Source organism: Anopheles ziemanni, chromosome 3 (assembly GCF_943734765.1).
Source record: "Anopheles ziemanni chromosome 3, idAnoZiCoDA_A2_x.2, whole genome shotgun sequence".
NCBI classification, from domain to species: Eukaryota; Metazoa; Arthropoda; class Insecta; order Diptera; family Culicidae; genus Anopheles; species Anopheles ziemanni.
The window spans coordinates 77,026,615-77,038,854 of NC_080706.1; the positions used below are offsets into that span (position 1 = coordinate 77,026,615).

At 46.8% G+C, this 12,240-nt stretch overlaps 1 protein-coding gene across 1 annotated transcript; it reads left to right on the forward strand.

Moving 5' to 3' along the window:
• The first annotated feature begins 3,887 nt into the window (after positions 1-3,887).
• On the forward strand, positions 3,888-10,645 carry LOC131285524 (membrane-associated guanylate kinase, WW and PDZ domain-containing protein 1). Its single transcript, XM_058314381.1, has 3 exons — positions 3,888-4,453; positions 5,630-8,384; positions 9,332-10,645. Exons 1-3 carry the CDS (start codon positions 3,888-3,890, stop codon positions 9,959-9,961), a joined length of 3,951 nt encoding a protein of 1,316 aa, XP_058170364.1. The 3' UTR covers positions 9,962-10,645.
• Positions 10,646-12,240: the final 1,595 nt, after the last annotated feature.

The window sequence follows — 12,240 nt, forward strand, 5'->3', positions numbered from 1 at the left end:
ACTAATTTGACTCAAATCATTGAGAGTCGATTCAAACAGTTTAGGATCAAGTCAGAATCGAATCAAATCGAGTCCCAAACAAATCAAATCTGATTCGTATCCCAATCGAATCAAATCTTTAGAATCTGTCAAATGGGATTCGAATCTTTAGAATCCGTCTGGGGATCGAATCTTCGAATCTTCCGAGTCCCGATTCTGCCAACACTACTCACAAGCAGTACAGTTTTGTTTGAAATGGAGTACGACGATGATGTGCTGCTCAATCTTCTCACTTAGTTTTTGCATTGAATTATTTTTGTTCTGTGGCTCAAGTGCAAAGCAATAGATGATATTGTGATAATATTTGACGGTAAGATACGCGAAATAGTGTTTAAAGAAGTAATAACGCCGACCAGCGTGAATACAGTGGAGTGTTGTGCTGTGCATAGTTGCCTGTGGTTTACCTCAAGTGTTTTCGACAACGCTGATCTTTCGATGCGAAGCGCATCTGTAAAGTGAAATACATGTTCCCCGGTTTGCTGCAGTGCATCGAAATCAATATAAAGTGCATGCTTTTAGCGTGCCACCACGGCAAACGCCTGTCGTCCACAGTAAATTCCTACGGATGAAAATTCCATGCATAATACATGGTCCACGCACTCACACATACACACGCCAAGCATACTGTCGCAAACCAAAGTTAATTGAGGGACAGGTTGTGTGGTGGGAATTTTTCTCAAAAAAAGGGTTTCTACTGATTTTTACACGTCAACTATCGAGGGCCAAGCTGAACAAATAAAACAAATGCGCAGAATACATTTTCCAGGCTTCTAGTTCAAGTTGTTGTTTATGTATGTTGCCACTGGAAAGGAAGTAATCCTAGTAATCCTGCCCGACCATCAAGTGCATTTTATTGATTGGTACAGGGAGTATCAAAAAGTGTAGCATGTGCCGGTTTTAAGGAATTCTGTGAGGAAATATGTTGCTCATCGAAGAAAAACTGATCTAGAAAACTTAGTTGCAGACAACAGGTATTTTGCTCATCAGGTCCCATATGCATTTCAACTTCAACATAACCGTTGCACCCTTGCATTGGGGTGCGCAATCTAGATGCATTTCTGGCGTACACTTTCGTGCGATCTGATGTCGTTGGCAAGATGCGTATAGATGTGTGCGAGAGATTGTTCATGTGTGTGTTGGTGTTTGTGGGCAAAGTGCGATGGGAAAAAAAGGTTGGTGTGTAAACAGCACGAACGGGGAAGAAAGAAAACAAAAGTTTACGGTTTAGTAGTTTTTTGTCCGAAGGGTACATCATTAACCTGTTCGCACGGTAAGCATACGGTGCTTGCTCTGGCCAGGAGTGTGGAGGAACGACACCGTACTCCTAGCAGGTGAACATCGAAGGTAGTGCATGGAAAACCATCGTACCGTACTCGAGGCGAACGGCATAAGAGAAGGGACGAGAAAGAGGAGATAAATGATAGAAATAATGACATGTTTATTATGCAACTTTCGCCGCATCGTTCCTTCCACCACCAATCGTGTTCGGTGCTTCGACTTGCTTGCTTGCTTGCTGTCCCTTTCGCACCCTATCGGTTGGATTTGGACGTACCGTTCATGTTTTCCTCCATTTTTCCCCCGGCCGGATAGGCGATTCGCGCGGGACAACTTCTCTTTCGGTTGATTTTCGCTAAAGATAGTTTCTGTTGATCTTATTCGCCTTCTGTGCCACCGACGGAGAACCCGTCGAATGAATGAAAAGAAAGTTAAAGAGCGCCAGTTCCTTCCCGTTTGGCTTATGCTGGCCTGCCCGTGTGTTGTGTGACCGATTTTTATGTCACCCGTCCGGCCCGGGGGGGCAATGGATGTCCAACAGGTGGACACAGGGTCTGAGTGTGTTTGTATAGTTCCATTTAAATGGTGCGCTCTTGCGAAAGCGAGCCATGTGATGTGAAAGGAAACCAGAACAAAGTTATTGTTGAATGAAATATGGAAAAATAGTGGAAAAAAATGCACTGGAGAATCGAAAATATTCAAAAATAACTTAATTAATCACAAGCCCAGAATAAGGTACAACCCAACAACACAGGTGTACAAATTGAATCCAATTAATTTAATTTTCAAATAATTGTTTCCACACCGAGCACATGCTACGAAATAGGAAACTTCCAGCATGATGCATTTTCATGAAATGCTCAAGTGATGGTGCATGAAATTCCGCAGCGTATTTGAAAGTGTTTAAATCATAAAATACTCTCCATTGATATCGATGTTCAACTTCCTAATTTTATTTATTTTTTACACTTTCTTTGAGTCGAAAGTGAGGTAAAATATATAACACCCCCAAAGAGAGTGCCAAGTTACGTGAACAGAATACTTTTTCTGTATATTTTTAACAGTTTCTCTACTACGGTGTGCATAAGCAATAATACAAATAGCATAGTGAAAAAATGTAGTAATGCTATTTTTGTTGAAACTCGAATGAGGTATATCGTCTTTCGCAAGTACATACAGTGGGCTCGTACTGTCGTGAGTTTGGAAAGTAACACGGCAAAATAGTGTACGACGCACTAGCGATAAACCGCATGTAGTGTGGCAGGAAAACTTCGACAGAAACTTTCCATTCTTTCCCCGACAATTTTGTACACTGCGCTCGTACGTATCAATTAAGTTAGTGGAGTGGAGGAAATTTCGGTGGTGTGTCATCCGGCAAAGATCGCTCCGCTCAGAGTGGAACAGAAACGAATTTGGAAATCCGTTGCGCTCTACACAATCCGAGTAGGGCGGGAGTTGCCATGGTGGTGAGATGGTGATTCATAGCCTCCTACCATTAGTGGCGGTTTTACAACGGCGATGATGATGATACACCGATCGCGGCACGGAAAGGAATTTGCCGCACCGACGACGACGACGAAAGCGACGTCATCAACCGGTCCATCCCGTATTCGGTGTTTGCCATCAGTATTCGACGACCTGTGCAATCGATCCCACGACGGGTACGGCAGAAATGTGTTTACATTAACGGATCTCGCGACCCGAGCTTAGCCACGTGCAAGGTATTATCCGCTCGCGCTCGCGCGGTCACGGTGTCTCGTTGTGTTGTGAAGCGAAAAAAAGGGAACCGATTTTGGTTGGATCGTTTCAGTCTTGCCTTTCGTGCACTGGTGCTGTTACTGCTGCAAGCGAAGAGCAAAATGACGATGGCGACGACGACGACGGCGACGACGACGACGACGACGATGATGATGATGATGATGGTGTGACCCCCAGTGAAACCACCGAAATGTGCACCCCCGGGGACGATCGCCAATCAAGGTGAATTAAAAAGTTCGACTTCGATCACGCAGCGATCGCCGTTTTCGTGTCGTGTCGCTCGCTCGCTGGTGAAAGTGTATATTTTCGGTCATCATCTCGCCGACGGCCTCGACATTCCGGTTCAGCTGCGTTGCCCTTGCTGTGGCCGGAGACTGGCGTGTGTGCTGGACCTGACGGTGTGCGCGCAAGTGTGATACCAATTTGTTCGCCTGCGACTGCGACCTCGCACGGTGTTTTCCAGCAGTGCATCCAAGTGTTCGGTGCGCGAAGGTGCTAAAAGATTTGGTGTGAATCACCCCGTAACCGCATAGAAGAACGGGGTAAAAGTATTTTTAGTGAGACAAAACCAAAGCTCATTTGGGCTTCCCTCCCTTGTGCCGTTGCGAAAGTGTTGGATACTTGATAGCGCACGCGTGTGTCGGGTGTTACGTTACCGCCGGGGAATTTTCCTGCTGGCGGTTGCAACAGGCTGCTACTGCAGTCTGAAAGAGAAACGCGCCTGCAGCGTTGAGCGCATGGTTGCACCGACGAAAGGGTTGTTGGTGTGCACACTCTTCCCGCCCGGAAGTGCCGAAGAACAAAAACAATAAAAGATGAGCAAGGAGGCAACCGGCGGCAGTAACAACATGGGCGTGAAATCTGATTCCGGAAAGGATGTTACACACGGTGTGGGCGTCAGTGGGAGCGTTGATAACCAGAGCAACAACACGCGCCTGTCGGATATGGCGATGCTAGGCGGGAGCGGGATTGGTGGTGGAGGTAGTGGTACTGGCGCTGGTGGGGACGGTTTAAACAATCTCACCGGCTCGATGGACAATGGTGGCAGCGCGGGACAACAACCGCCACAGAACGGTATCGGTGGGCCGCCGGGCAACAACGGAAGCAATGGTAATCCGCACTTGCTTCAGCAACATCATCATCATCACCATCATCACCACCATCATCATGCATCGCAGCAGCAGCAACAGCAGCAACCGCTAACCAACAACAACGGTGGCGGAGCATCGATTGCGACCGGTGACAGCGAAACGGGAAGCTTCTATGACCAAAAAACCGACCTGTCCTCCTCGCATCACATGGACGACGAGGACGGGTTGGGGCCGCTGCCGCCGAAGTGGGAGAAGGCGTTCACGGACAGTGGCGAGGTGTACTTTATCGAGTGAGTATGGGGACGGGATTTAAAATTTTATAAGGTTTCATCAACTCTACTTCATACGAATGGAGTGTTGTCGAATAGTTTAAGATTGAAATTTGCTGGGTAAAAGGCATTTTTTGGTACCTTATCTGATAAGGTATAATCAATTCCTTAAAAATTGATTGCAAATGATTAAATATACACTAGTCACTTGAGTAATGTAGAGACAGTCGAAGTTGGGATGTACAGGACGTATATAGATCCTGTGATCACATACGCCTCCGAGACATGAGCGCTGATCAAATATGTCGAAACTCTCAGACCGAGTTCGAGAGGTAGAGACTCTGGATTTCTGCAAAAATAATTTCTGGTTGTTCTACAACAACGGATGGCCGGCTAAATTGTCTAAAAATTGCACAATTCAACACATGACAAAGAAGAAAATACTCAGTGATATATGTTTTAGTAGCGTTACTTTCACTGTGATTGACTGAAAATGGAATGGGAAAGCATACGAGATTCAAGGAGTGGGATAGTGAGAGTTCTGTACTACAGAGTCTTCTAGGACGGCACCTATCGTCTATTGTCGTCTAGAAAATAACACCACAACGATTAAGTTATTTTAAATAACGGCTGTGGTAAGCCCACGGAGGGGATAATGCGACCACGGATAATTGGGAGTCTAGTTGTTGTCAACAAATTGATGTGGCGAAAATTTATGTTTTTAATCTTGTGTTCCTTTACAACGTCGTATTTCTTTCCAACCACGATAAGCAATATTAAGGTCAGATTGAGTCTGAACTCAGATGAATAAAGCGTTTTTAGGAGAAGACCAAACATAAGGAAAGGCGTACATAGAGGGATCGTAGATGTTCGTTACGCTAAAGTTATAGAAGAAAAATTAGACTCACTGCATACAATACAATCTTTCGGAAAAGTAAACAAAAGTGCTGGACCACGCCCAAGCTTAGAAGGATTGTTTTTATTTATTTCACACTTTGTAAATATTTGCATTAAATTTTTACAAAAGCTCGTTTATCATTTGCAAAATGATATTTTTTATTATCAAAAAATGATGAAAAATTTTACAGAAAATTACAGAGCCCCTTCATTATTCTTCTTGTTTGAATAAAACTGTTCCAGCTTTTCGAACATATTACAACATGTGCTTTTTGCTTTTCTTCCTTGACTCCATTCCAGCCATAACACCGGCACATCGCACTGGCTCGACCCTCGGCTGTCCAAGTTTCAGAAGAAGTCTCTCGAGGATTGCCAGGACGACGAGTTGCCGTACGGTTGGGAGAAGATCTGCGATCCGCACTACGGGACGTACTACATCGATCACGTGAACCGCAAGACGCAGTACGAGAATCCGGTGCTGCAGGCAAAAAGAATGCAGGAACGAAGCGGAAGTGGAGCTGGTGGCCCACCGAATGGTATGTTGCCGGGCGATGGAAACGGCCCCGGTGGGCTTGACGGTCAGCAGGCGGGTGGTCGGGTGAACCACTTCACCAAGAACCCGGCAAATCTGCGCGGCGAGCGACTGATGACAACGCTGGTAAAATCGACCCGCGGGCTCGGCTTCACGATCGTCGGCGGAGACGACAACGTGGAGGAGTTCCTGCAGATCAAATCGATCGTCCCGAACGGACCGGCCTGGCAGGACGGGCAGCTAAAGATGGGCGACGTGCTGGTGTATGTGAACGACATCTGCGTGCTCGGCTTCACGCACCACGAGATGGTAAACATCTTTCAGTCGATCCTACCCGGCGAGGAGGTGCACCTGGATGTTTGCCGCGGTTACCCGCTACCGTTCGACCCGAACGATCCCAACACCGAGGTGGTGACGACGATTGCGGTCGACGGCCTGGTAAATGGTGCGCACGGTTCCGCGGTAACGGATAGCGATCTGAAGTTTCTGGAAAACGGAGGTTTCCTAGAGGATCGGCGGCCGGGCTCGTCGTCGGACGTGCAGCAGAAAAATCCACTGGCCAAAATCCAATCGGTGGTCGGTCCCCACGGGCTCGGAAACGGTGGACCAACGGTCACCTCAAATGGGGGCGATGTGTACTTCAACGATACGCTGTCCTACCAGCAGCACTACAACAAGGGCAAGGGTGGTCAGTTCGAGCTGCCGGAGCTGCTGCACATCAACATCGTCAAGAGCGACAATGGGTTCGGGTTCACCATCACCGACAGCTCGTACGGGCAGCGGGTGAAGAAGATTCTCGATCGGCAGTGCTGCAAGAACCTCCAGGAAGGCGACATACTTCTCAGCATCAACTCAATCCCCGTGAAGGACATGAGCCATAACGAGGTCGTACAGGTGCTGAAGGACTGTCCGAAAAACATCGAGACCACATTGAAGATCCAGCGGGGTCCAGGTGTGGGAGGTGGTGTTCCCGGAGCCACCGGAACCGCCTCATTACCTGCGAGCAGCAAGCTCACCAATAAGCTGCGGAAAAGCATCGAGCTGGCCAAGTTTGGCGGTGGAGCAGGTGGCATGCTGAAAAAGGATGGCGCAGGTGGTCCCGGCAGTATGGGTGGTAGCAGTAATTTGTTCCGCAGCAAAACACCCACGGCCGACCTGTACAGTACGCAGACGAAGGAAATCTTACCGACGCGTCCAAAAACACCACTGGTTGATACGCGTGCCCGTGCCAAAACGCCCTCGTTGCCGCTGGCCGAGCTGAATACGGATGAAATCGAGCTGGACATTGGCTCGAAGGGGGCGCTCGACGTGAAACTCGAGCTAAACCTGAAGTCAAACAGCAGCTCGCACGATAACGACTCCATCGCGAACGATATCGGGCTCTACCATCATCATCACCATCATCACGCGCATCATCCGGGGGAGGATCCGTACCATCACAATTTCCATGGCCACATGAAGCATGCGAGTGGTTTGGCGGATCGCTTGGGCGAACTGACTATCGGTAGCTCGAACAACAGCACGAGCGATACGGCGACGATCTATCACAACCATCAACCACCGGTTTCCTTCCATCAAAACCTCGGCGTTGCCGGTGGTGGCGGAGGTTATCATCACGTAAACAATGTTGGTGGTGGCTACAATCAACTCTACTCGCCGCCCATTGTGCCACCACCCCCGGTACCGCCAATCTCCGGGGTGGGTATGGCACCGTACCATCACGAGAACTGTTTCTGCTACGATTGCCAGGACTACCAGCGACAGCAACAGCAGCAGCAGCAGCAACATCAGCATCAGCTCATGAACCGACAATCGCAGATGCAGCACCAAATGAACAGCAGCTCCCCGCATCAACAGAACGCCCTGTACAGTCTACCTCCCCAGATGAGTGACAACATCGGCAAGCGGCTCAACGATTACCTAATGGATCGAAAGCGATCGATGCAACAAGGCGGACCCAATCAGCTTCCACCCGGCGTTGGCATCCCGCAATACGACAATCTCTACCTTCCCCATCACCACCAGATGCAGCAGGGGCTACAACATCATCTCCAACAACAGCAACAGTCGCCCGGTGGTGCTGGGGGAATGTCCCTGTATGATTCGCAGCAGCATCAGCAGCATCATCAGCAGTCACTAATGGCTCATGGCAATTTCTACGGCAACCACGGTGGCAACCCGCTGCCGTTGCACCACGGAAACGGGTGGCCAAAAATGGGCCCAGGTCACCATCAGCAGCAGCAACATTCGCCCTCTCAGCCACCGCCACCACCACCACCGCACCATCTTTACGGTGGTGGTCATCCGGGCAATAATGGCTACGGTGGTCTGGACGGCACCGAGTACACGCTTACGGAGGTGACCCTGGAGCGGCAAGCGCTCGGGTTCGGTTTTCGCATAGTCGGCGGTACGGAGGAAGGCTCGCAGGTGACGGTGGGACACATCGTGCCGGGTGGAGCGGCCGATAAGGACACCCGCATCGCAACCGGTGACGAGATACTCAACATCAACGGAGTGAATGTGGTATGTATGGGGTTGTAAAATTTAAAAGTAATATAATACCATTATAAAATAATAATAACAACACATTGAAGTTATCTTTTCCCTCAATCCACTCTTGTATTCCTTCAAATACAGTCTTTGCCACCAAACGGTATATTAAAAGCGAGTGACGTTGTCTCTTAGGCACCAAGATTTTAAAAAGCCCATAAAATTTTATCTCTGAGGCATCTCGTTTTGAGATAGTTAACAAACTTTTACCTCTAACGCAACAACTGAACATTTTGGTTATTTGACATGAATGTGAAGATTGTTGTTTTATGTAAGAATTATACAAAAAGTAACTGATGCAAAATGATTAACAAATTAAAAGTTTTGTAATTACCAAAATTTTGAAATCATTCTTTTGATTGTAATCATCCTTTCGTGTTTCCCGGCTATGAAATTACGTTCGGCGCTGTTGTTTGGTTTTCGCAATGCACAAACAAAAATGTACTCGGAAAATCGGTAAATGAAACACATGATAATTGGCGTTGATTAGTTTATTTTATTAATGTTTATTGTTGTTAAAGCATAGTTTTCTAGAAAAACCACAATCAACTATTCTACTCTCTTGTGTTCGGCTAGAGACAACAGAAAATGACTACCACGCAAAACCAGATGCCTTGAGGACAAAAGTTGATGAGTAATTTCAAAACTTGATGCCTTAGAGACAACGCCACCTGCTTTCGAGATAAAGTTTGGTGACAACGACTGTATTTTAAAGAGGGCAAATGTTCTTCTCACCTAACGTGTAATATAGGTATTACAATACAAAAGCCAGATTATTGTCAAATTGACCCGCTGGTATGATTAGTGTTAAAACGATTTAAATTTTTCAGTACAAACAATTATTTGTTTCAAGATGGGTTAACATTTTCCGATTTGTACATTGCTCTTTCTTCTCTTTTGTTTTATTTACGTGTGCACAGGAAAACGCCTCCCATCATCGTGTGGTCCAGCTGATGGGTGAGGCTGGCCTGCGGGGTCAGGTTACCATGATTCTTCGTCGCCGACAGCTCACGAAGCCAATGGTTCCGCCGCCACCACCTCCGCCACCCAACCCACGATATCCATACAACGTGCTGGTGACACGGAAGGAGAACGAAGGCTTCGGTTTCGTGATCATCTCCTCGTCCGGCCAGTTTCTTGGCTCGTCGATCGGTGATCTCATTCCGGGCAGCCCGGCCGAGCGATGCGGCGAGCTGAAGATCGGTGATCGCATCATTGCCGTCAACGCGATCGACATCACCGGCATGAGTCACAGCGATGTGGTCAACCTGATCAAGGAGTCAGGTCTGCAGGTGAAGTTGACGATCGACAGCCCACGGGACGGAATTATGCATCCCGCGATCGGATCGCTAATCCAGCCCAGTGTACCCACGTCGGTGGCAGGTGGCGGTGGTGGTGGTGGTGGTGGTTCGATTGCTGGAGGGGGCCCGGTCAACGGTTCCGGACCAATGCTGAGCTCCAACACGGACCTGTACGTGAGCAGCAACAGCACGGCCAGCGGCAGCAACGGTGGACCGACGATCAATCGCTACCCGGCGATCATTTCCTGATTGCGGCTGAGACTTCAGCAGCAGCTGAGCGAACGCTCCCCTCCTCACCCTCAGGCCAGTGCTCCCGACGACGAGCGGCGGGAGTAATCGGCCGAGTCGGCCGTATCATTTACCAAAGTCCTAGTATGACCTACCGCCGCCGGTCGGTAGCGGTTGGCAGGTTTAGTTACAGACTTAAGTAAGATTAACAAGAGCACCCGTTGTTGCCCGTTGAGATTGTGGTTCAATGTATTACTTGTTTGTGAATGGTTTTCTTGCCGCAACTGTTTTGTTTGTCATTTCATTCCGTTGTTGTTTCTTTTTTGCATTGCATTTGTTCATTCAAAACAACCACGGTTAGATTTTTGTGACGAAAAGCTCATATGTTTTTCTTTTCTTTTACCCAGTGTGCACATTCGCTTTGCAAGTGCACTGTCCTCCATCTTCTCGATCTGACTTAACACCGGGACGTGGAACAATACGTGGGAATATGTAACAAATAATTCCCACAAAAGTTACTATTACCATAGCGTTTCTTTTGCGATTGGCGGTCTTTACCTCCGATGTTTTCTTTACCATGTGAATTTATTGTTCTGTCTCTTCAGTTTCGCTTCCTCGCCAGCAAAAGCCTCCGGTAAAAGTGAGCCTACGAGGAAGAACTTCGTGGTTCACACACACATGCGTTGAAAACGGAAAACAAACCTAAAAGTTCCCAGTGCATGATGCAACGAAATTTACCGGAGAAGAAAATGATGATGATTTAATAATTTATAGAGGTTTTGAGCCGGGAGGCTTCTTTCACCTCTTTACCGGAGAAGAAAGAGGTTTTGAAACAGGCACGTATGTTTGGAGCATAAGGGAGCGAATGAATGAAAATGCTGGAATCAAACCGTTTCCCCAAAAGGAGAAAAGGGCAGAGAACAATTGTTAAGGTCTTTTGGTTTATTATTTTTTACGATTACGCAGTTCCGCTTCATCGGAACTGTGTTTTTTGGGTGTATGATTATTCTTATCAAAACCACTTGTCCGAGTTTGATGGTGCTACAGAAAGAGAGACAGATGGTGTGTGTTTATGGTTTTTGAGAAAGAGAAAAGTTAAATTTTACTGCGGCCGCAAAAATTAATATCAAGACAAGACAGATCAGGCACTTACTGACCTCACCTCCAAATCTCTGGAATGAACTGATGTAAAGTTTTTTGCTCGAACACGAAACAAACAAACAAACAAACAAACCAACATAAAACCAATGTATTCCATCCTGTGAAAAAAATCTTGCCTTACACCATTTAGCATTACGTAACCGTTTAGCGGAACCTGTGTGAACCGGGACAAAACAAGCTAGAGGAAGCTCAATATTTTAAAAAGCAAATCAAACGTAAGGCGCATATTGTTGACACACACCGAGAAGAAAAGAAAATACGTGTGTTACTGTTATTTTGTACCTAGCCAGTTTTTAAAGCAAGTAGAACATTTTATAGGAAGAATTTTTAACAAAACCGCCGGGCGCTCGGCAGGCAGTGTACGTGTACCCTGCGCTTGGTGGCAGCAGGGATGGTTTGGTACATTTTTGCATTTATTTAACCTGCATAATCTGCTCATCAACGCCCGTTGGCATTTACTTTGTGGAGAACGTTTGAAAGTGTACTGAACCCGGTCCACATTGTGCGACACAAATGTGCCGCTAAACTTAACCACAATGGCATCCACCCCACATATCGAAGGAAACAATCTTCCCTGCACTATACTAAAATAGACCAATATTGATTACCGCAACGTATTGTGTGTACCTTAAGGTGTTGCGAGAAAATGTAGTATATATCGAGCGTCGTATTGCACCAATCAAGTGTAAATATTACAATAAGCAATACTGTTAATCTACTTAAGAGAATAAGCTCTCTCTCTTCATCTCATGGTTTAAAAGGTATTTAGTGTACTACTTCCCTTTTTTACTTCGGTGAGTTTTCTTTTGCCCAACATCCGCATGTTCGGCCGGTAATACAATCTTTTTGGTGTACATATAGATAACCCGATGATGTGAAAGTTTGGAAAATGAATGGCTATCATGGCTTATGGGGCCCGTGGTCTAAATCAAATCAAGTGCCTCCCGTTTTATTGTACGTACGTGTAGAAGAGGGACGTAACGTTCCCGTCCCTAGGTCTTAGGTGCATTTTATAAACATTTACGTTACGTTGTAGAGTGATATTCCAAATAGTCGACCGAAAAAGTCGTACGAGATGAGCTGTAGAGAGAGCAAGAGAATGAAAATATCAGTTATGAATCCCATTTACATCGCCTTAC